The sequence below is a fragment of the Primulina huaijiensis genome, chromosome 12, assembly GCF_012295235.1.
Source record: "Primulina huaijiensis isolate GDHJ02 chromosome 12, ASM1229523v2, whole genome shotgun sequence".
NCBI classification, from domain to species: domain Eukaryota; kingdom Viridiplantae; phylum Streptophyta; class Magnoliopsida; order Lamiales; family Gesneriaceae; genus Primulina; species Primulina huaijiensis.
The window spans coordinates 19,649,486-19,676,344 of NC_133317.1; the positions used below are offsets into that span (position 1 = coordinate 19,649,486).

The following is a 26,859-nucleotide window of genomic DNA, read 5'->3' on the forward strand; positions in this document are numbered from 1 at the left end:
CAATTTGGGGGCCAAATTGCAAAATTACAAATGTGGGATTCGGTAGCCGTTCAATCCACATTTTGGTAGCCTTTTGGATTGCAGCCGTTGGCCCAAAGGACTTTAATTTTTTTATTTTTATTTTAAAATTTGTGGGTTCCAGATCCGATTTCGGATCGGATCCGGTTACGGACCGGAATCGATTCAGAACATTCTGAACCTGTTCAATCAATTAAAACTTGAATTGTGCATGGTTTCAGGTCCGATTCACCCTTACCGGATCTGGTTCCGAGCTTAATGGACCTGTTCTGTGTCGGTTCCGGTCCTAACTGATCCGTTAAGCATGCCTAGTAATGCATGAAATCTATGGTCAGAGTGTAAAATGTACATTATGAAAAATGGTTATCTAGTTGTGCATGTGATGACACTATGAATATTTCATGAATGTATCACATAGATATCGAATCTAATATGCAACCCTCGATGAATCAATGGTTGCAGATTCGATCGGCATATATGAGATGAAGGGACCGTACTATACGTTAATCATAACTGATTGGTTCTTGCAAGCACTATCAGTGATACCAAGGAAATCACGGGGCTATATTACTAGACGTTTTTACTATGATTCGATGGGTTTAATCAGAAAATGATTGCCGACATTCTCATGATCAAATGTTGGTGCATGGAATGAGACAAATTAGGGTATTCCCGAATAAAGAAAAATGTCCTAAATCACAAAGAGTTGTGAACACACAGCTAGTTGTATCCCTGAACCATTGAGGATCACACAAGCACTGGATCATTTGTTCCCGTTGAGAGAATAAATTCAAGGATTTGAATTTATATAAAATTATGAGATAGCAAATTCAAGGAGTTGAATTTATGATAATTAAAATTTGGAGAGAATATAAAATTTAAGAATTTAAATTATTAAACCCAAATGTTGAGTTTATAAAAGATATAATGAAAATAGGGTATGCATAATGGGTTTGTAGGGTTACAAGTCCAACATGCTAAATAATTAAAGTTTTAATAGACTTTAATTAATCAAACTAGTTGGACTATTCTAATTAATTAATCAAGCTCATTAATATTAATTAAAGAACCTAAATCTACAATTATAGAAATTAGGTTAATAGTTCAATATCGAGGAATGAGGCCACAAACCATAGCCACCATACCTAGAAACTTGCACTCAAAAACCCTCTCCAATATTTTCGACCACCCCTAGGATTCTTAGGGTTTGAGCCGCCTTTCATTCTTTGCTCTAAAACGTTAAAATCTCTTCTAAATTTCTAGTGCAATTTAGAAGAAGAACAAATGTTCTAGTCGTGGACTCGATAGGAGGATTGAAGAAAAAAGTTCAAAAAGAACGTTAGTAGGGAATACTACAAAAGCTATATCCGCTAACCCTGGAATAGTTGATGCAGAGTGATTTACTCACTAAAGGTAAATCCATAAACGCCATATGAATATTTTTTTTGCTTAAACCATACGAGTGTCTATAGACATTGTTTGAATGTCAAATAAAAATTTTAAAATTTCCGCTGCGTTTTGGACACGAGGAAACCGATTACTCAACAGTGGTATCAAAGTCAAGTTCTCTTTATCAATCATCGTATGGTATATTTCATGTTAAATAATTTATTTCTAATCACCCAAGAAAATTTTTCAGAAAATTGATGCATCATTAAATTTTTAATTATAATCAGAAAATAAAAAAAATCGGTCTGCCCAGAACCAAATCTGCGCAACGTGCTCGCGGTGTGCGTGCATGGCCTGCTCGCAGCATGCGTGCGCGGCCTGCACGCTGCATGCGCACAGCATGCCCGCCAGCGCGCGATCTGATTGGGCGGAAATAAAATTTTGATAAATTAATACTTTTCTTGAAAAATAAATAATTAGAATATGATTTTAATTATTTTAGGTAAAAATAAGTTTTATATGAAATCAATTATTATTGAATAAATTAGAAATTAAATAAAATATGTTTATTTAATTTATTAAATTCTTTAATAATTGTGGTGGTTAATAATAAAATTATTAGATGCATGATTTAATCAATTAATTAATTTTTTAAAATTATTTTATGTTAATATGTGATATTAAATGCATGAAGGATGATCGAGAACCTTGACCAATGTGATAGTGTATGTTAGGATATTTTACTATTTTAATTCATTTTGTTAATATTTTATATTATTAAAGTGTGTCTGGTTTATGACTAGTTCCCACCTCATGAGATGTATTCCTTATCTATCATGGCTATTGAAATGTTATATATATATATATATATATAGTTGTAAGGTCCAAAACACGATAATGTAATCCAACTGCATACAAATCTAGAAAAAATGATAAATAACTAATTAAATGATTTTAATTGCATAAATTAATTATGTTATACATGCTTTGTAACGTACCGTACTTTTACTACTTAAAATTTGCGGAAAAATTTAAAATTTTCTTAAGTAAAAAGTGAACATTCAAAATTCGATAAAAGAAGTAAAACTGTACGTCTCTCAAGTTGTTGCAACAAAAGATTTGAAATTTAAAGTTTGACATAAGAAATAAATGTTTTCATAAAACTTAAAACATGGCGGTCCTCGGGTTTAGCCTCCCGCTCAGTCCAAGCCTGCTCCTTGGTCCCCACCTCCAGCCTCCTCATAAACATCCTCGCCTGCATCGAGCAAGTCTAGTGAGTTTAAAGACTCAACACGTATAAATTGGAAGTAACAAATAATACGTAATAAAACCACATTCAACTTCAAAATAGGACATACATACTTGAACTTGAAATGAACTGGAACATGCTTACACAACATAGACGTGCCATAACGTGAAAACTTTTCTTAAACATGCTGCCTACTAGAACGTACTTGAACATACATAACTTCATCATTTTCGCGTAGAGGCACGTTTCAAAGCAAGTGACCCATACATAATAAATGCCTGATCAGACAAACCACAGTACTGGGCTGACAGGGACGTATCCACTGCCACATACATGAGATCCCCGTTCATGCTTTAACGGGTGGATTGGTCCCCGTTCATGCTTTAACGCTTTCCAATCCTGATCTAAACCCGTTCATAATTTAAATGGGTGGGTTGGTCTCCGTTCATGATTTAACGCTTTCCAACCCCATACATAATTTGGTCACAAGACAATTAGCATACTTCAAAAACTTGAAAATATTTTCTTTGCACGTCGAACATACTTACTTGGCGTTGAGGGATTCGTTAGAGCTCGCTTTGGGGCCGCTGCTTCACAGACTAACATGATTTTAAGATACTTAACTTGCATAACTTAGACTTAGGTACTCAAGCTCACCACCAAAGTGAATAAGTAGCTTATGACATTCTAGATCACTCGAGACTTGACCTCGTTTAATCGTACTAACCATGACATCAAACCCCGAAACACACTCTAAGATGACGTGTTATCATTTCCCAACAATAAAAGACATGAACTCACTATTTGAACTTGAACATAAGTGGAAACCAAACATTCTCACAGATGGGGTGGCGCTCGGGCGGTAATATGTTACCGCTCGAGCGCCAGGTCTTCTGGAGACCTGCACTCAAACAGAAAGAGTGGCAAGCTTACAAAAATGAAACTCTCAACAGTGAAGGTGGCGCTCGGACGGTAAGAAATTACCCCTCGGGCGCCGAGTGTACTGGACTCCGCGACTTGCACTTTAATACTGCTAACTAAAATAATACGATTCTTTAACCAATCCATCGAGACTCATCCTAGGACACTATGACACTGACTCGACTCCATAAAAACGTCCCAAACGTTCCCAAAGAAATGACGCACCTCACGCAATACAATAAAACCCATAACCTCAAATTTTGACACAAAATAGTTTTTACGACTACTCGTTCTCCCAAGTGCCTAACGACACGAAACGAAACGTCAATAACCATCCCAACATCATTAACAATATACCTATATGTAGCAGCGATCACCCGTCGATCCCCAACGAAGCCTGCAACAGTAAAATTTCAAGAATTCATCAATAACATATTTTTCGGAAAAATGCAGTTTGAGCAGTCCCACTAAAGCGGTCATAACTCACTCAATTTTCATCCAAAATTTTTGAATTTTATATCAAATCGAACGTATCAAAAAGTTATACGATTTACGTGTAAGTTTTCTCGAAATCATGACCGAAAATTTGCAGTATTTAAAAAGACTTCAAAAAAAAACGTGATTTTAGATCCAAAAACGGTTTCAAAAGTGATCTAAATATAATTGCTCAAACTTCTACACAACATTCACATGATTTTCATACAAAATACATTGCAACGCATACTATGAAATGATCGACGCAGAAATAAACAATATATACGTGCCTTTTGATGATTAAAATACCGAAACACCGATACCGACGCGGAGAAAGAAGCGAGGTCGATCCGGGACGACTTGGCTCGATTTTTCTTTGAAGGAAACCAGCGAAATTTGCTTGAATTTCAATGGGAAAGTGGGGCGGCTGCTAGGGTTCTTAGGAACCTAGGTTTTGCTCTCTCAAAAAGAATAAAATCTGAATGAATTATGTGTGTGTGTTGATCGGCTCTAGGTGTGTGTAAAAGTGTGTAAAGCGTGTAGTGTGTGTGTGTGGCTTGAGTTTGTAGTAATTAGGGAATAAATTTGCTTAATTAAAAATTAACAAGCTAATTTAAAAATACTAACTCTCCCTAATAAAACCTCTAAATTTAAAATAACTTGTACAAGTGCCAAAACTTTAAAAAATTTAACAAAATCATAAAATATCTAAATAGATGATTTAGGCTCTAAAATACTGAAACTTAATAATTAAATTAATACGCCCCGATCCTAACTTAAAAATAAAATACTCCATTAAAATTGCCCAAAATCGTCACCGGGTGTTTTCCTCAATCCTGCCTCGAATAATCGCCTGAAACATGAAACTTGAAAAACATTTTAACGTGCATCATATAACATAATTAATTTAAAATAATGCATTTAAATAAATAATGCATGGTAAAAATCAATTAATCAAATGATTTAACAATTAAATAAATGCATGAGTTATACGTTTACAGAATTTGGGCACAACAGTTCCTCCCCCACTTATAAAAATTTCGTCCTCGAAATTAAATCTTACCGAACAACTCCGGTAGCGAATCGTCATGTCCACTTCGGACTCCCAAGTGGCTTCCTCCACTGATTGGTTAAGCCACCGGACTTAGACCAGGTTAGTCGTCTTGTTCCGAAGTCTACGCTCCTGTCTGTCTAGGATTTGGATAGGTCTCTCTTCGTAAGACAGGTCTGGAACCAACTGCAACGGCTCATAACTCAGAACATGCGAAGGATTAGCTAGGAACTTCCTCAGCATTGAGACGTGGAACACATTGTGTACCCCGGCCAGATTCGGCGGAAGGGCAACACGATACGCTAGTGTCCCAACTCTGTCAAGAATTTCGAAAGGTCCAATAAACCTCGGACTCAGCTTGCCTCTTTTCCCAAATCTCATAACACCTTTCATGGGTGCTATTTTTACAAAAACGTGATCACCAACGACAAAATCGAGATCTCTCCTCCTTTTGTCAGCATAACTCTTCTGACGGCTCTGGGCGGTCTTCATCCTGACACGACTCTTGACCACCACATCTGCAGTCTGCTGAACTATCTCTGGACCAAGTTATGCTCTCTCACCGACTTCATCCCAATGAATCGGCGATCTGCACTTCCTTCCATTCAATGCTTCATAGGGAGCCATACCAATAGATGCTTGAAAACTGTTGTTGTATGTAAACTCCACTAGAGGTAGCTTAGATTCCCACGTCCCTTGGAAATCGGTCATACATGCTCGCAATAGATCCTCCAAAATCTGAATCACTCGCTCCGACTGGCCATCTGTCTGCGGTTGGAAAGCTGTACTGAATTGCAGCTTCGTCCCCATGGCCGCGTGCAAACTCTTCTAGAAGGACGACGTAAATCTTGGGTCTCTGTCGGACACAATGGAAACTGGGATCCCATGCAATCGAACGATCTCCCTGATATAAAGCTCCGCATACTACGTCATGGAGAAAGTCGTCTTCACTGGAAAGAAGTGCGCTGACTTAGTGAGTCGATCCACTATGACCCAAATTGCATTAAAACCCCTGACTGACTTCGGCAAACCGACAATGAAGTCCATGGTAATATTCTCCCATTTTCACTCGGGGATAGGGAGTGGCTTAAGCATTCCTGCTGGCCTATGGTGCTCTGCCTTCACCTGCTGACAAATGAGGCATTCAGACACGAATCTGCGGATGTCTCTCTTCATCCATGGCCACCAATACAAAATCTGCAGGTCTTTATACATCTTGGTACCTCCTGGGTGGATTGAATACGGAGATGCATGTGCCTCTGATAAGATATCTTCTCTGATCGAATCTACGTTAGGCACCCACATTCTTCCCATGTATCTCACAATACCGTCTGACACTGAGTAGAGCACACTGCCCTTGGCTTCATCTTTCAGTTTCCACTTCTGTAACTGTTCATCTGAAAATTGTCCTTGACGGATACGGTCTAGCAAATCAGACTTGACTGTCAGATTAGATAGTCTGGGAGCTCTGCCCTTACGATAAATCTCTAGACCAAATTTCTGAATCTCGGACTGAAGAGGTCTCTGCACTGACAACTGTGCTATGACTGCGACTTTTCTGCTCAGGGCGTCTGCCACAACGTTAGCCTTTCCCGGATGGTAGCTAATTTCACAATCGTAGTCTTTTACCAGCTCTAACCACCGTCTCTGTCTCATATTCAGTTCTTTCTGCGTGAAGAAATACTTGAGGCTCTTATGATCAGTGAAAATCTGACATTTCTCGCCGTACAAGTAGTGTCTCCAAATCTTCAACGCAAAGACTACAGCGGCTAATTCAAGATCGTGAGTCGGGTAGTTCTTCTCGTGCACTTTCAACTGTCTGGAAGCATAAGCTATAACCCGACCATGCTGCATCAATACTGCGCCTAACCCGAGCTTAGATGCATCGGTGTACAACACAAAGTCGCCTTGCCCTGCTGGCATGGATAATACCGGCGCTGAAATAAGAGCTTGCTTCAATGTATCAAAACTCTTCTGACATTCATCACTCCACACGAATTTTGCATTCTTCTTTGTCAGTGAAGTGAGTGGCACTGCTATCGAAGAAAATCCCTGAATAAATTTCCTGTAGTAGCCTGCTAGGCCTAGGAAACTGCGGATCTCTGAAGCATTCTTCGGCTTTACCCATTCCTTAACGGCTGCTACCTTAGGTGGATCTACCTCAATACCACTGCTAGACACTATACGCCCCAAAAACACTACCTTCTTCAACCAAAACTCACACTTACTGAACTTCGCAAACAGCTTGCGACTCTGCAAGATCTGTAAAACTGTCCTCAAATGCTGGCTATGCTCTTCATGGCTCTTCGAGTAAATAAGGATATCGTCAATAAACACTATAACGAATTTATTAAGATAAGGTTGGAATACTCGGTTCATGAGGTCCATGAAAATTGCTGGGGCATTCGTCAGTCCAAATGGCATCACTAAGAATTCGTAATGCCCATATCTTGTTCTGAAGGCTGTCTTGTGAACATTTGCATCTTTCACCTTCAGCTGATGATACCCCGATCGAAGATCTATCTTAGAGAACACTGAAGCTCCCTGCAACTGATCGAACAAGTCCTCGATCATTGGAAGTGGGTAATTGTTCTTGATCGTTACCTTGTTCAGCTCTCGGTAATCGACACACAGCCTCATGCTCCCATCCTTCTTCTTTACGAACAGCACTGGTGCGCCCCGTGGAGAGAAACTAGGGCGAATAAATTCCTTGTCAAGAAGCTCATGTATCTGCTGTGTAAGTTCTAGCATCTCAGCTGGAGCTAATCGGTACAGTGCCTTGGAGATTGGCACTGTGCCTGGCATAAGATCAATGGAAAACTCCACCTCTCTATCTGGTGGAAGACCTGTGACATCGTCAGGAAAGACGTCTGGGAAGTCTCTGACTACCCGCACATCTGATATGGATGGAGTGGGCGCATCAGGTGTCGAAACAATGCTGGCCAAGAAAGCCTGACACCCCTTAGAAATAAGTCTCCGTGCCTGCATGCAGGAGATCATACAAGGGAAGCTTCTCTATCTGTCTGGCTCAAATAGAAACTGCTCCATTCCCACCGGTCTGACCAACACTGATCTCTTCTGAAAGGCAATCAGGACTCGGTTCTTCGTCAGCCAGTCCAATTCCAAGATAATGTTGAATTCTGGCATCGGCAATACTATCAGGTCGGCATACACCAGGTGGCCCTGCAGTTCTAGATCAATATCTCTGACCACACTGGTAGCTAACAGTTCTTCCCCTGATGGGACTGTCACTGAATAGTTCACATCAAGGCCGATAGACTTGATGTCTAAATGATTAGCGAATGCCTCCAAGATGAAGGAGTGAGTGGCTCCTGAATCTATCAGGGCATTCGTGGCTAATCTCTTAATGAAGATATTTCCTGAGAGACGTTAGCACGACACGAAACTTATATCCCAAAAGCTCTATCATAAATCTTAAGCAACAAAATATACAAAAATTCCAACTAGCAACTTAATAATCCCAAAACAAAACGAGCATGCAAGGTAAACATCTAATACTGTACTGAATTAAATAAATTACCCGTCAACAGTGTAGTGTCTAGGTTCTCCTGAGCATGCATGGCGAATACCCTGCCCTGGGTTGGCTGCTTCCATTGTGGGCACTCCTTCAACATGTGGTCACTTGCTCCACATTTAAAGCACTTTCCTGATCCGTATAAACACTCTCCCGGATGCTGGCGATTGCATTTAGGATACACTAGAAAATTCCCAGGTCTTTGAGGCGCCTTCTGCTGCTGAATAGGACCCTTGCCTTTCGGTGGTCCTTGATAAGGCTTCTTCCCCTGCTGTCCCTGGTAAGGTTTCTTGAACTGGGGCCTCTGATGCTGCTGCTGCTGATGCGGTGGTGCCTGGTAAGGCCTCTTGCCCTGCCTGTCAGCTTCAATATCCCTCTGATCTTGCTCTGTCGCCAAAGCTCTCGATACGGCAACTGAGTAAGTAGCAGGACCAGCAACTAGAACGTCACGGCGCAAGACCGGCCGCAATCCATCCATAAAATACCTCAACTTCTCCCGGACATCATTAGCTATCAGGGGCACAAAGTAACACCCCCTCTCAAACTTCCGGACGAAGTCTGCCACGCTGCTGTCTCCCTGTCACAGCGACATGAACTCTCTGGTAAGTCTGGATCGTACTTTCTCAGTGAAGTACTTGGCGAAGAATATTTCTTTAAACCCATTCCAAGACAAAGTCGGCAAATTAACTGTCACCCACGCACTATCCCACCAACGCCTGGCATCCCCTGCCAGAAGAAATATGGCACAACGGACTCGGTCTGCATCCTGCAGCTCCATGAAATCAAAGACCACTTCGATGGACTTAATCCATCCCTCTGCCACCATCGGGTCCGTAGTTCCCGAAAATTCCTTAGGATTCATCCTCTGAAACCTCTCATACACCGCTTCAGGTCTGGGCCTTGCCCCTGCATTCGCTGCAGCCTGGTTCCCCGCAAACTGCGCAAAGAACTGCGTCATACCTGCAAGAATCTGCGCCTGCATATCCGGAGGTGGACGAGGAGGAGTGACCCTCTTCTCATCACGATGCTCTCTGTTCTCGTCCCTAACTTCCCGGTTAATCACATGTCTGGGAGTCATACTGTTCCAACGATTTACCCAACACGTAAACCCAAAATGCATGAATATAATAGCAATATCATAAGATGCACGAAATCTAAACTTAAAACATGGACATGCTGAAATCATGATTCAATGCTTACTATATACATAATGCAAAACTTTAAAACTTACAGACTTGAGGTGTGACTTCGTGAGCTTCTTGCGACTAGCAGTAGGCGTAACCCTTTACAAGAACACCGCTCTGATACCAACTATAACGTACCGTACTTTTACTACTTAAAATTTGCGAAAAAATTTAAAATTTTCTTAAATAAAAAGTGAACATTCAAAATTCAATAAAAGAAGTAAAACTGTACGTCTCTCAAGTTGTTGCAACAAAAGATTTGAAATTTAAAGTTTGACATAAGAAATAAATGTTTTCATAAAACTTAAAACATGGCGGTCCTCGGGTTTAGCCTCCCGCTCAGTCCAAGCCTGCTCCTTGGTCCCCACCTCCAGCCTCCTCATAAACATCCTAGCCTGCATCGATCAAGTCTAGTGAGTCTAAAGACTCAACACGTATAAATTGGAAGTAACGAATAATACGTAATAAAACCACATGCAACTTCAAAATAAGACATACATACTTGAACTTGAAATGAACTGGAACATGCTTACACAACATAGACGTGCCATAACGTGAAAATTTTTCTTAAACATGCTGCATACTAGAATGTACTTGAACATACATAACTTCATCATTTTCGCGTAGAGGCATGTTTCAAAGCAAGTTACCCATACATAATAAATGCCTGATCAGACAAACCACAGTACTGGGCTGACAGGGACGTATCCACTGCCACATACATGAGATCCCCGTTCATGCTTTAACGCTTTCCAATCCTGATCTAAACCCGTTCATAATTTAACGGGGAGGGTTGGTCCTCGTTCATGATTTAACGCTTTCCAACCCCATACATAATTTGGTCACAAGACAATTAGCATACCTCAAAAACTTGAAAATATTTTCTTTGCACGTCGAACATACTTATTTGGAGTTGAGGGATTCGTTAGAGCTCGCTTTGGGGCCACTGCTTCACAGACTAACATGATTTTAAGATACTTAACTTGCATAACTTAGACTTAGGTACTCAAGCTCACCACCAAAGTGAATAAGTAGCTAATGACATTCTAGATCACTCGAGACTTGACCTCGTTTAATCGTACTAACTATGACATCAAACCCCGAAACACACTCTAAGATGACGTGTGAACATTTCCCAACAATAAAAGACATGAACTCACTATTTGAACTTGAACATAAGTGGAAACCAAACATTCTCACAGATGGGGTGGCGCTCGGGCGGTAATATGTTACCGCTCGAGCGCCAGGTCTTCTGGAGACCTGCACTCGAACAGAAAGAGTGGCGCTCGGGCGGTAAAACATTACCGCTCGGGCGCCGAGCTTACAAAAATGAAACTCTCAACAGTGAAGGTGGCGCTCGGACGGTAAGAAATTACCCCTCGGGCGCCGAGTGTACTGGACTCCGCGACTTGCACTTTAATACTCCTAACTAAAATAATACGATTCTTTAACCAATCCATCGATACTCATCCTAGGACACTATGACACTGACTCGACTCCATAAAAACGTCCCAAACGTTCCCAAAGAAACGACGCACCTCACGCAATACAATAAAACCCATAACCTCAAATTTTGACACAAAATAGTTTTTACGACTACTCGTTCTCCTAAGTGCCTAACGACACAAAACGAACGTCAATAGCCATCCCAACATCATTAACAATATACCTATACACAGCAGCGATCACCCGTCGATCCCCAACGAAACCTGCAACAGTAAAACTTCAAGAATTCATCAATAACATATTTTTCGGAAAAACGCAGTTTGAGCAGTCCCACTAAAACGGTCATAACTTACTCAATTTTCATCCAAAATTTTTGAATTTTATATCAAATCGAACGTATCAAAAAGTTATACGATTTACGTGTAAGTTTTCTAGAGATCATGACCGAAAATTCGCAGTATTTAAAAAGACAGCGAAAAAACGTGATTTTAGATCCAAAAACGGTTTCAAAAGTGATCTAAACATAATTGCTCAAACTTCTACTCAACATTCACATGATTTTCATACAAAATACATTGCAACGCATACTATGACATGATCGACGCAGAAATAAAAATATATACGTGCCTTTTGATGATTAAAATAACGAAACGACGATACCGACGCGGAGAAAGAAGCGAGGTCGATCCGGGACGACTTGGCTCGATTTTTCTTTGAAGGAAACCAGCGAAATTTGCTGGAATTTCAATGGGGAAGTGGGGCGGTTGCTAGGGTTCTTAGGAACCTAGGTTTTGCTCTCTCGAAAAAAATAAAATCTGAATGAATTATGTGTGTGTGTGGATCGGCTCTAGGTGTGTGTAAAAGTGTGTAAAGCATGTAGTGTGTGTGTGTGGCGTGAGTTTGTAGTAATTATGGAATAAATTTGCTTAATTAAAAATTAACAAGCTAATTTAAAAATACTAACTCTCCCTTAATTAATAAAACCTCTAAATTTAAAATAACTTGTACAAGTGCCAAAACTTTAAAAAATTTAACAAAATCATAAAATATCTAAATAGATGATTTAGGCTCTAAAATACTGAAACTTAATAATTAAATTAATACGCCCCGATCCTAACTTAAAAATAAAATACTCCATTAAAATTGCCCAAAATCGTCACCGGGTGTTTTCCTCAATCCTGCCTCGAATAATCGCCTGAAACATGAAACTTGAAAAACATTTTAACGTGCATCATATAACATAATTAATTTAAAATAATGCATTTACCGATCGTGGAGCCCTTGTTCTTAGGGAAATCCGCCACCTTATGACCCTTCTGCTCGCAAATGAAGCATTTGTAGGTTCCCCATAAACATTTCCCGAGGTCAAACTGGTTGCACTGCTTGCATGGATGCCCCTCTACTGGCTTCGGAGCCCCTGCTACCTGCGGTGGCCTCTTCTGACCCGGCCTATTAAGCGGTCCTTGGGGCTTCTGCTGCCCCGGATGTCTCGATGGCCCCGTGAACTGTCTCTTCTGTGGCTGGGATCTGGACTGGGCCTGGGATCTCTTCCTCTGCATCTCAGAATCAATGTCCCTCGGGGTCTGCTCCGCCTGAAAGGCACAAGCGGTGGCCTCACCATAGCTCGCCGGTATCATCAGCATAACATCTCGGCGCAACGTGGGTCTCAAGCCATCCATGAAATGCCTCAGCTTTTGGGCGACATCTCTCGCAATAAGGGGCACAAAATGACAGCCCCTGTCAAACTTCCTGATAAAGTCGGCCACGGACAAGTCTCCCTGGTGGATACTCATACTCCCTTGTCAGGCGGCCCCTGACGTCGGCTGGAAAATACTTGCCATAGTACACCTCCTTGAACTGCTCCCAAGAGAAGGTAGCCAAGTTTAGCCCATGAACTGGTCCCTCCCACCAAAGGGATGCATCATCTCTCAACATATAAGTGGCGCGTCTGACCCGGTCGCCATCCATCATCTCCAGGTACTGAAGTGTAGCTCCAAAGATCGAATCCAACCCTCCGCAACGAAATGGTCAGTAGTACCCCCGAACTCCTTTGGGTTGAGCCGTCAAAACTGCTCAAAAATGTCTGTCTAAGGTCGAGGAGCCTGCTGCGCCTGCTCCAAAAGTCTAGCCATACCCTCCAGTACATGGGTAGCTGCATCCAATGGCGGCGGTGGTGGTGGTGGTGGTGGATGGTCTCTATCGCCTCCAGTAGTATCATCCTGGCGATCAGTGCAAGGGGCACGTCTGGGAGGCATGATATCTAAATACAGTCCAAATTCTAAATGTAACCCATCATGCAATTTAATCTAGTTTTTAAAACATTTAATCATGAAAGCAGCTAAACATATCCTGAAAATCGCTGTGAAACGCAAATCATGCATTCATGCAGGTGATAGCAGTAACTATTTAAAACATTTAAAACATAAAAGCTTACAAACTTGAGGCTTAAATACTGAGCCGCAGAAGCTAGCGGTGGCATAACCCTATACAGGACCTTTGTTCTGATACCAACGGTGACATCTACTAGTTAAAAATGCTACTAAATTTTTATTTTTTTGACAAGCTCATTTTTGAAATTCTTAAAATTATGCATGCATGCAACACTGCTGAAAAATACGCCTTTTAAAAATGATCGTAATTAAATAACAAATAAAATACTGCAGTTTAAAATTTGCGAACTCGGCCATCATAAATGTACGTAGAAATAAATCAAGTAAAAATCATGATAACTAACAACATGTCAAGACCAAGCGTAATGAAATATTCATGTCCACTCTAAACTCATAAAACGTGTTGTGCGGAAAATATGGTCTTCGGATTATGTGCGCACATCCAGACCTGCCTACTCAGAATTCGGCACCCTCAGCCTCCTCATCGACATGCTCACCTGCAACATTCACACCTAGTTTTTAGTCCTGGCAGCGTCCTGACTCAACACACCTTTAACGTAAATTTGAAAAATACGTTTCATGATCTTAAAAACGTAAACATATCGTAAAAGCATAACGTGTCAAAAAATCTTATCATATCATCATATACTTATACATTTATTTTAATTGAATTCAGTTCATTAGTTGTGACTTTCGTATCAGCTCTAATCGTATCAGTTCTATTCGATGGATCCATTTACAGATAACCGTGGTACCCGGCGGCGGGGGCATCAGCGACAGTATTACCCATCCATTGAGCACTAGCCATACAGCTCATCGTATACGTATATCGTCAGTCACAACCAACTCCCATCCTTCAAAAACATCACCATTTTCATCATTTAACAAAATCATGCAGAATCATAATTTTCCTTAAAATTAAGCATGCAACGTATTTTTCAAATTTACGAAAAAGGTCATAAACGTGATACAAAAAAATTTAAAAACATGTCAAATTTGTGCTCAAGACGCTACCAAGACTAAAAACTCGACTCGGGTGCAAAATGACCATTTTGCCCCTGTAAATCCAAAATGACCATTTTACCCATAGACATCAAAATTTCGACCCGAAGCTTACCAAACTCCTTAAAACACATCAAAACATATTAAAAAATATTTCTTAGACGTAAGCTCGAGCCTGATTCAAAAATTATACGATTCGTTTTAAAACTTGGACCAGGGTCCCGGTTTTAACCCAAATCAACCCGAAACCTAACCAATTTTTAATCAACTCAAAACATGACTTAACTCTACTTGTCCAGCCTTTAAACCAAGTATTCCAGACCCCTTATGACCCCCAAATCATAACCGGAAGATGCTGGAAAATTTCTGCTCAACCTAATCGACAACTAGCCGCGACGCTAGCACTAAACCACCGACCCTACACCTAACCAGCTGGGACCAGACACGAACCAGCCCCTCCTAGCCCACCTTAGGACCCTTCTGGACCGACCTAAGCCCAGCCCTCAGCCCCAAGCAAGCGCACCACTCGAACCACCACGGGAAGCGCACACCCGAGCCTCCCTTGAAGCGCATCGGCTTCTAACCTAGGGACCCCTCTTCTACTCGAGACCAGCTACATTTGGACCTCCCCTGGACCTCGGTTGGACCCTCCTGGACCGCACCTTGGTGTGGTTCAGCCCCCTTTCAGCCGAGTCTTCCATAATCTTTCACCAAAACGCCCAAAACCCTAGCCGCCTATGCACCACCTTTCGGCCTTCACCTAACCCTTGCACAACCTCGACTACAGCGTCATGTCTCCTTAGTTTACAGCCTACACGCCCCTTAGCAACCATAAAATTCGGCAGCCCCTAGCAAAAAATACATACAAAACGTGAGCATGAGTCATAAAAATGCAAAGTTTCATGTCAAACTTATTCATAAACGTGAACACAAGGTAGATCAAAGGATTGTCATGCATTTACATATATTTCAGCATAATATTGGCGTGAATGAGGAGAAAACGAAGATACATGCGTGCCTTAGCGTTTATACAATCAAAAGCTTGAAGATACGAGCTTGGGACGTGAAACAGAGAGGCGGGGAGAAGATATCTTGAAGAAACTATCAATGACCGAAGCTTGCTACTGTATTTTCGAAAGAAAGCTGCTGAATGAAGGGGAGGGGCGGCCACAAGGTGTTAAGTAAGGTTAGAGTTTGCTTAAGCGTAGTTTAGGTTAATAAAATATGTACCAATGGGCCTCCATTAAAAATAAAAAAAGGTTTTGAACTCATTAAGCAATAAAACAAACCCAACAAGTCCAATAATACTTCCAAAAAATATTTCGTTTATGTATGTTTTTGAAAATAATGTCCGAACCCTCAAAAAGTTCTCCGATTCGCTAAAATTTGCGTACCGGTTAAAAATACGACCAGACGAGTAAAAATGCCAGGCCCATTTTTCAAAAAACACCCTTAAAACACTTCATTTAATTATTTAAAATTAATCATTCAATAAAAATATTTTTCCTGATTATCTGCGGTCTCCGTAAATATTATGAGTGTTCTATTTTTTTTAAATAAAGTATTAATTAATAACTTAATTTATATAAATTATGTAATATCGTCTACGTATATGACAAATTTTTAAAGTTAATACTATTTTCCGATTCCAGTTTCACGTGAAAGGTCTCCATTTCCCGGAGACTTCGATTAGCTTGAGCTGTTTTTTGTTTTGCATATACCAAGTCATTTTGTATGTTCTGATGGATTTGACGGTTGGTTCAGACTTTTGGGCCATAATTGGTACTGTTAAAGAGATATTTTGATATTTTAGATTAGATAATTAGATTTATCTATCTAATTTTAAAATATATTACTTGATATATAAATATTCAATATAGAAAATAAGTATTTCCACAATTTGAGATGAAATATAACTTTGATTAAGTCGGAAATCATATAGATGTAAGTAACATCCAGTTGACAGACATATATACGCAGCAATACACAAATCTTTTTGGTAATTATTGGAGAGTAACCCATTATTTATAAGAATTTAAAATATGCACGTAATCAAAATATCCATTAATACTCTGACAATACTAAAATAAAAAATAAAAAAAACAAAACATTTTTAGTAAGATTTGTTTGAAAGAGTTAATTGTAAATGGAGTAAAAAATCCGATAATCAATGTGTATCTTATTTCCACCAAAAAAAAAAAAAAAGTATTTGGTTTTTGGTTTCCGTGTTTCTGGGTATACTCAGTGTATTTGTATCCTATCACTTTTTCCCTTTTTAATGAATTTTGTTTCATTTAAAAAAAAGTACAAATAATTTTTTTTGACAAATAAACCCTAACAATGACATCAGAGACATCAAATGCTCGGTCTAGCTGGTAATCCATTTGCGATATAATATTTTAATTTACATGCAAATTTATATGTGCGTGTTGTGATTAGTCTTCAATGTTCATCGGTGAACCATTTAAATAAAATAAAATTATTAATTGATCAGTTTGTGTTAATTTGGAGACCAGCCGATCAATTAAATCTGCATGGTCCATGTCAATTAAGTCACTTTCCTGTAAATAGCATGAAACAGAAAGAAAAAAAATCGATAGAAGCACAGTACTCCGGTGTGCGGCAGCATCACGGCAGCGTATGACTGAAACGCCACGCCGAGGGTGTCTCCGGAAGTATTTTTTGAAAAAAAAGGGAAAATTGAACTGTGCGTTCATTGCAGCGGCTGTACAATAACCGCCGCGTGGAAAAGAACTCAGCCATTCTCTGTTAGCCCGATACCCTCGTCGGAAATTCAAAACAAAGGGAAAAGCTAATGGTCAAAGCTCCGACGCCCCAATCTATTTCCTAATAGGAAAAAGAAACCACCGAGTGGCTCGACCCAAGTCCACCGCGCAAGCCAGAAATAGCGGCCTGTTGGTCGCGAGGCTACTACGAAGGAGACAGAGGGTAGCGACTAGCGAGCAAAGGCGAGAAATGAAATCCCATCCTCGGACGCTGCAGAAATCGCCCGAGAAGACGAAGCAGCTAAGAGAAGGAGACAGGGCCACTGCCCGATTTCTCAAATTTCGCTGGAAAAAATAGAAAACAGCGGCGGAAGAACGAAGCCAAAGCTTTCGCTGCAGCGTCGCGCAACTGTGACTCGCGGCGGCGGCGGCGCGCAATAGTGGCAGTGCAACACTCGGTGATATCAGCTAATAACTGGCATTCTATATACTTGAATAAAGTTCCAGAAAATAGTTTACAGCAAGTAGCAAGAAATTTTTACAGGTATCAGCGTCTTCTTCTATGTTACAATAGTAACATCCGTACAAGAGGATGATCCTCCCAACACCATCTCTCACGGCCAATTTCCCTATCCTTAAAAACACTTAAGAGAATCAGCTTTATGATCATTTGGATGTTAAAAAAGGATGTGACTAAACAAAAAATTCTTTACTACTAAAGTCCTCAGTAAGCATCTAGTTAACCAGGTCAGGATCTATATCGAAAAACAAATCATCCAGTGTGATATTGTCATCTTCGGATCGACCAGGCTGCAAGAAATCCAATCCGGTACTTGCCTTCTCTGTTATCTGCTGCACTCCAACCTCAGGACCTGAAGCATTCGCAGGAGCAGAGTCTAAAGCCATGAGTAAATCCTCCGCATCAAACATTTGATCGAATGAGAGGTGATCAAGCTGATTTTCGTTATTATAAAGGAAATCATAAGGTTCTTTCTTTATTTCCCGCCATATATCTTCTTGATCAACTTCTTCCCCCACTGCTTCTATCTTAACACCCTCCCTTGCGTAGCTCATTGGTGTGTCAGCCTCGTGTTGTTCAAGACGCTTATTATCGCCAATGTGAGACATTCCATCACTATCCTCGATCTTGGGCATGATCCCATTATGACCAACCTCGGAAATGCTAGAATAGGTGGAGTTGGAAGTGGATACAGTAGGCACAGAAGCTAAATTTTTAGCACCCAGTTTTGACGGGGCATAATTCGGGAAGTTGAGCCGCGCAACAGACCCATACATGGCCTGTGCAGCAGCATCGTAAGCAAGTGCAGCTTCAAACCCAGAGCTATATGTGCCCAACCAGAGTCTACTTCTCCTGTGCGGTTCCCTTATCTCAGCCACCCATTTGCCCCACGTCCTCTGGCGAACGCCCCTGTAATTGAATCGAACATTTTCGGGACCTCCCTTTCCTTTCATGCAGCCTTTCTTGGATCCTTTGGCAGGAGCTTTCCGTTTTGGCTTCTCCACATTGTTAGTCGTATCAAGTTTCACATTATACTCCTTCCACTTTGCGAGTGTTTCGGCCACATTTTTCGTTCCATCCTTCCGCCTTCTTGAATTGTTCACAGGCTGAGAAACCAAAATAGTATCTTCATGCAACAGAGCCATCTCTAAATCTCTGCAAAAGCAAAGACAAAGGAATCAAAAATCGAACTTCTGGGCTTGAAATAAGTTATAAAATCAGCTAAAAAAATCAAAATCTCATTAACAACAAGAAATATTTAATCTCCAAGTAATCAAAGGGCTTAAAAAATAAAGTTACCAAGTTAAATTAACTTCAACAACCATGCAATCCTTACCAAACAAATTCCCCACAAAATAGGCAGAAACTCTAAAACAATCTCCCCGAAAACCCCAAACCCAAATCTCTCACGTAATCGAATTTGAGACGCCATTCAGAAAACAAGTATCCAGCTCCAAACCAAGAGTCCGCCGATTCACACGATCATATCAACACAAATCAAGAAAAAAACAAAAAAGCACAGAAATACGCGCGAAAAAAAAGAAAAACTCAAATCCCAGATCACATTAACATACCTTCCGACAGTCTCCGGCAACATACAAGCAGACAGAGCACCCGACCCGAAAAAATCTCCCCTTTTCATCTGCGAAATCCTCAACCAATCTTCCCTCCTCAATACAATGTCAGATCAGCTTCTTCTCCTCGATTTTTCAAATCTTTTGCAAATTTTTTGCACTGTTGAATGGTATTTGGGTTGGTATAAAGTCGTCGATTTGTTATGCAAACATAATAGAAATCATCCTGGGAGAGAGCTGCTTGGCTTATTTATAATAATCTAGATATTTCCAGTCCAGGATCCTCAATTTTCTTTTAATTTTATCCCTGATGTTGACATGACAAGCGTGTGCCGAGTTTGTACAAGTGTCGCGTGAAGCTTCGAGAAACACGCAGTTTTTCCCACGATCGGTTTTAGCCTTGAATATTGGAGGATTTTAGTATTTTACCACACCCAAGTTTTTTTTGGATTTTAGTATTTTACCACACCCAAGTTTTTTTTTCATAAAAAAAATTTATGAAATTGTCTCACGATAAATTTTATGAGACTAATTTTTTGTTTGATTTGATCTGTTAATTTTTTATGTTAAAAATATAAATTTTAATTTCTGATATGAATCACATCGATTCATCTCACGAATATAAATATGTGAATCCGTTTTACAACAAACATATTTCATAAAATATATTATCACAAAAAATATTATTAGACGATCTCATGAATTAATTTTGTGAGACATATATTCTATTTGGCTCACTAGTGAAAAAATATTACTTTTTATGTCAAAAATATTACTTTTATTATAAATACGAGCAGAGTTGACCCATCTCACGAATGAAGATGTGTGAGATCGTATCAAACAAGACTTAGGTATATATTATTTACCATATGATTTACTATGAATATATATGTCGTAGATTATTATTTTGTTGACTTATAATATTATTCCACCAAAGATTGGGAATTTGAAAGAGATTCAGTACACTAGTGTGTATAGTAACAATCTAATTGGTATGGTTCCTCATCAAATTGGCTATTTTCGACATTATTCAAGAATACGCTAAGCTTGAATATCTGGACCTCACTCCACCACCCTCTACGCCTCTTGAGTCACCAGGAATCGAAGTAAAACCGCCACTGTTCCTGCATGCGAAACAGGACAGCTTGGGATTTTGAAAATTGCGCATTCGCTTTCGATCTCGATCGATTTGAGAAGCGATGATCAGCTGTGAGGGATTGGATTGCTGATTCTTAAGGTGCAGGTGAAGGTGCCCTTCGAGAGCTAAGTCTAAAATTCATACCTTAAATTTATTCCCGTATTATGTGATGACTTTGTTTCATATGCCTAACGTGGGAGTATATATTATTTTATCAAAAATAGATACACACCATCATATAAGCGGGAATAAATAATAACATATTTACATACTCGTTGTGCTTGAATATTTCGAAACATTGATTAGATGAATTGAGTACATTGTTACCCGATGTTCACTAATCATTGTTCTTATTATATGTGCTCTAACGAATGGTGGGATTGATCACCAAGTTTATTGTTCAAAATTTTCGTGGATTGGTTAGGCTCTTGAAATCTAAAGGTCTTGTAGGACCCAAATTCTGCACAAAGACCACTAGCTTTTAAAACCAAAATTTAGTCGAAACCCATTAGAGCTTCAGTTCTTTTGAGCTGCTTGGGAAATCGAACAAAAACTAATAGGAAGATCAGTGACATGAGATATTCATCATCATAAAAAAAATCTACATCTAAAAGCTTCTGCAAATTCTCTTAAGAAAAGTTCGTTTATTTCGATTAGCTAAATTTCTTTAGTTTAAACATATTCCTCCAACTTTTCTTGTAAAAAATGTTATACTAGTTTATAATTGTTTTATGAATTTCTTCTGCAATCTCTGCCAAGTATATCACTTTAGTTATTAGCTTTGTGTCTTATCGAGGGAGTTAGAACTAACAACCAAATCGAGATACACGTCATTTTTATTGTAGAAGTCAGATAATCCAAAACTTTGGCACGACCATGTGTCTGACACGCCCTAGTAATTTTCTGTACAAATAGATTTTTGGCACGTACAGTGGGACCATGTCGCCAAGGAAGGGAGGAAGAACTGAGAATAACGAAAGGACATTGCAAAGTCCAGTAGGTTTATTAATCATTGGAAGGGAATGAACCCATTGGATATTTAGAATGAAGGACCTATGATGCCTCTAAAGCTTTCAATCACAGATAGAAATGTCTGGATTACCCAACCGCAGAGGAAGGATCGGTATGTCTATGTAAATGAGACCAATTATGCTACAGGATCAGTTTGACAGATTATGCAAAAGTTCAAGGACCGTGTAGTGAAAGATGAGAATATGCATATTGTGAGCCACAAGGTTCCGATGAATCTCGTGACATCAATGGAGAGATGTATACGTAGTGAACTCAAAGAGATGACTAATGTCATGACCAATGTCTTCGTCACTTCTATGCCAGACTTAGGAAAGAGTTGAGGGAATGGGGAGGTCGCCAAAAGTTGAAAACAAATCTTATATATAACGTCCTGAAAATTTGAAGGTTCACGTGAACCACATGCATGCAAGTTATCAAATTTCTTATGTATTTTAATTAATTTATTTTAATGTATTAAATGCATGATTGAGAAATGAATATGTGGTTTTAATTCATGGTTTATGTTGGAATTAGAATTTCGGAGTTTGACAAATAAAACTTTTGAAGATTGTAGAACTGATCGACTCAACTAAATTAATTCGATCTTAAATTGAAGTTGCCCGAACTGATAATTAATGTGCTAAATAATCGAAGGCAATCGAACTGATCGAAGCTAACTGAATCTGTATAGTTAACTGAACTATCAGTTAAGACCAATTACACAATCAGTAAAATAATCGGCTATATAGTCAACTGATAATCAGTTTTACACGTCATCAGTTAAAAGAGTTGCCAACAACCGACAACTTGTACAAAAGCAGACTGTAACTCGTAGTGGGAACGCCGCATATCAAAATTCAACAGTGTACTATTGTCAGAAGAATGTTGACACGTCCAGAAAGGACAAATCAACGGATATAAGTTATTTAAACACATTCAATATTACCGTTGGAAGCAAAACCTATAAATAGTCGTGGAGTTCAGCTGAGACAAGAACTTTCGCACAATTATTCTGAGCGAATTTTGAATTCAAGCTTACAAGTTCAGCTACGATATTGATACAGAAAATCTCACACTTAACAGAAGTATTCATAGATTTCAGGCTATCATCTCAGCAAAAGCACTAGCACATTTCATTATTGTATTCGATCTCTTAAGATCAGTTGTACTAAGATAAGAAAATCAATTGTATACTGATAAATTGTAAAGATACCAAGAGTTTCAGTTTGACAGTGTTTATGACCAAACCGAAGTGGGTTATTACAATATCTGTAATCAATCAAAATCTTTTAATGAAAATCATATCCTTGTGATAGAAGGGGTGACGTAGGAGCATTTGAAGTCTCCGAAAATCCGTAAAATTCTTTGTGTTCTTTATTTCAGTTATTCCTTAAATATTCAATCTATCAGCCAGTTTATTTCCGCACTAATACTAGTTAACTGATTGACATCGACAACAAGATTCTTGAATTCAGTTTATCACTAAACTGATTCACCTTTATCGAAAAAGAACCAAATATCTTTAAGTGTTTATTCAACCCCCCTTCTAAACACTTCGACCTTTATAACCGAACCTAACAAGTGGTATCAGAGTAGTTTCAATAATGTTTCTGAATATTACTATTCATACACCTGATCACCATGTCTTCATGCAACAAAATTCAAGAAAAGAATTCGATGATTGGAAAATAAGAATCCAAGCTCATCTAGTTGCACAAGATGACGACATGTGGTATGTTATAACTGACAAACCAATGAAGATTATGAAAGCTAACATAGTTGTTGCTCTAACTGATGGAGCACCTCATCGTATTGAAAAACCACGTGAAGAGTGGAGAGCTGAAGACAAAAAGAAAGCAAACTTGGATAATGTAGCCAAGGATACTTTGTATAAAACATTGGACAAAAATACTTTCAGGAAAATAAAGATGTGCAAGACTGCCAAAGAAATTTGGAAAAAGCTGATTCAGCTGTACGAGGGCAATGAGCAGACAGAGGAAATGAACTCTCAGTCGCAATACAAAAGTTTGATAAAATCAAAATGAAGACTGAAGAATCTATGAACGAGTCAGCAACATCATAAATGAATTGAATGCACTAAGGAAGGTGTATTCAAATAAAGAAGCTGCATTGAAAGTTGTTCGTGGACTTCCCAAAGAATCGGATGTGAAGACAATGTCAATGAGAGAATCCAAAGATCTCAACAAAGTGGAATTACACGATCTATTCGTAGATCTCAAGGCGTACGAATTTGAACTACAGACGAGAGAAGGAGAACCATCGACTCCATCAGTTACAACTGCTCTCAGCGCCTTAAAATCTAAACCAAGTGGTTCAACTTAAAAGTATGTAGAACAGCTAAGCAATGATGCTATGTCATTATTAATCAAGAAATTTGGAAGATTCATGAGAAATAATCAAGGCTCATTTTAAGAACAATCTCACAAGAACGTCTCTAAAGAAGAACCAAAAGTTTGCTACAACTGTGGCAAAAATGGACACTTTATTGCTGACTGTCCTAAGCGAAAGAAGGATAGTCGATGTTCAATTGCAGAAGGAAAGAAGCCATTTGAGCACCGGAGAAGAGACAAAAATGATAAGAGATCATTCAAAAAGAAGCATGAAGTCCTGTTAGATGAAGAAAGAAAATACAAATGGGTAGAAACTGATAGTGATGAATCAGATTCTAAGAGCTTGAGCAGCTCCAGTGACGTAGATGAAGCAAAGTGTTTGATGGCTGGTAACATAGAACTGAAGTTAAACAGTGTACATGTATTTTATTTCAGCTCTACTGATTTCACACGGGAAGAACTTATTTCAACATTTCACGACATAGTAAATGAGTATAACAAGTTTGCTCTTTCATTTGAGAAGACCAATGCAAAGCAAACTGATATCCAAGACAACAAAATAGAAACTGATGAATCAGTTGAATTGTTGAGTCTGAAAAAAGAGATTGCCAAGCAGAAAGCTGAAATGATTGAGAACCAATCTTTGATTCAGCAGTTAAAACTTGAAAATTCAAGAAAAACTGATCTGATTCGAGCTTGGAATAAGTCATCAGTTACGTTGACTGAAATAAAAGATTTACAGAAATCAGTTACTGATAAACTGGTTTAGGCTTTAATAGCCAAGATGAATCTTCTACTAGTGATATTGTGCCAAAAGTGAATATATGAAAAAGGAAATATATTCATTTTGTAAATCAACTATGGTACATGAACCCTCAGAACCAAGTAAAACAGTTGAGCAACCGATTGAAAACAAGAACAAGGCTAAGAATTATGGAATCAGATACAGCCCTGTGAGTTCAAATGATTCGCGAAGCTGGTCACCTAACGATTCAGCTATAAAAATTAGAACTCTAAGAGTGGCTATTTCAATTATTATAACAGTAAGCCTGTTCAGAAAAGATATCGGATGAACAACCAGTTGAAGAAGGTTAAAAATCATATTGTTTCATCTGCACACAACACATCGAGCACACACAAGCCGGGAAAAACCATCTGGAGCACAACAACTGGAAAGTCAGTCATATTGGTCCAAGGTTGGGTTCCTAAAAGACTAATCAGTTTAGGACCCAAATAGATGTGGTTACCAAAATTATTCATTGTGTGTGATTGTAGGTAACAGGAACATCAACAAAAAAATCAATTTGGTACCTGAACAGTGGATGCTCTAGACATATGACAAGGAATGCTGATATGCTATCCCAACTGATTAAGTATTCTGGTCCAAACATCAGTTTTGGAGACAACTCAAAAGGTAGAACCATAGGTAAGGGTAAGCTTATCAATGGTAATATTGTTATTAATGATGTCCTACTCGTTGACAATTTGAAATACAACTTGATTAGCATTAGTCAGTTATGTGATAATAAATGTTTAGTTCAGTTCAACAAGCACACCTGCGCAATTAAGAACTCAACTGATGAAATCATCATAATTGGCAATCGATGAGGTAATAGTTACAAGATAAGTTGGTCTAATCAACATAATGCACCAGTTTGTTTTGTAGCTTCAAATTCTTCTAACTGGTTGTGGCATAAAAGGTTGAACCACTTAAATTTCAAATCCATCGCTCATCTGAGTAACCATGATCTTGTAACTGGTCTGCCTAAGATCAATTTTTCAAAAGATAAAGTTTGTTTAGCATGTTAGTTTGGTAAACAAGTAAGATCTTCTTTCAAAAACAAGGGTAGTAAATCTTCTTCCAGATGCTTAGAACTGTTGCACATGGATCTTTTTGGTCCTATACCAGTCATGAGTTTAGGGATAATCAAATAAATCTTTGTAATTGTTGATGATTTTTCAAGATTTACTTGGGTTTTTTTTTCTCAAATCAAAAGACCAAACTGCTTTACAACTTATTAAGCTTTTCAAAAGACTTTTAAATGAAAAATCAGTTAGAATTGACAGAACAATGTGGGATTTAATTTGTCAATAAAAATCTTTCTCAATTTTTAGAAAATACTGGAATTAAGCATGAGTTCTCAGCAACTAGAACACCTCGGCAAAATGGTGTAGCTGAAAAAAGAAATCATATCTTAAAGAAGCAGCTAGAACAATGCTTGCTGATTATGGTATATCTCAGAGATTTTGGGCAGAAGCAGTAAACACTGCATGTTTTAATCAGAACAGATCAATGATTAATAAAAATTATTTGAAAACGCCATATAAAATCTGGCATGGACAGAAAAGTGTGGTGTCTTATTTCAAGATAATTGGTTGCGGTTGTTTTATTCACAATAATGGAAAAAATTATCTGAAAAAATTTGATGCTAAATCCGATAAAGGAATATTTCTTGGTTATTCTTAAGTTAGCAAGGCTTACAAAGTATTTTATAAGCTTATTTTAAATGTAGAAGAATCAATTCATGTTGTATTTGATGAATCTGCACTAACTAATAAGCCAACTGATCCAATTGAGCTAACTAATCACTTAACAGAAATTAGCTTGGAGGACGATAGTGAAGAAGAGGTTCACATCAATCGAAACATCCTTCAAACACAAGAACCAGAAGTCGTGAATCAAAGATTTGAACAGGGATTTGTTCCTAACAATCAGTTGGTGGAACAACGTGATGATATTCATATACCAACTGAAACTGTTGCAACTGAAGCTGAAAGAAATGTTCAGTTACAAACTGAAACAGTTGCTGAAATTGATCCAATTAGTTCCAAGAATGGACTGGCTGACGAAGAACAGAGTTCTCATCGATTTTCAGAAAA

At 38.8% G+C, this 26,859-nt stretch overlaps 1 protein-coding gene across 1 annotated transcript; it reads right to left on the reverse strand.

The window, feature by feature from the left end:
• Window positions 1-17,301: 17,301 nt before the first annotated feature.
• On the reverse strand, window positions 17,302-19,702 carry LOC140989520 (dehydration-responsive element-binding protein 2C-like). The gene is made up of 2 exons (XM_073458729.1): window positions 19,480-19,702; window positions 17,302-19,060 (listed from the first exon to the last, which is right to left on the reverse strand). Exons 1-2 carry the CDS (start codon window positions 19,545-19,547, stop codon window positions 18,121-18,123), a joined length of 1,008 nt encoding a protein of 335 aa, XP_073314830.1. The 5' UTR covers window positions 19,548-19,702; the 3' UTR covers window positions 17,302-18,120.
• Between the last annotated feature and the right edge of the window lie 7,157 nt (window positions 19,703-26,859).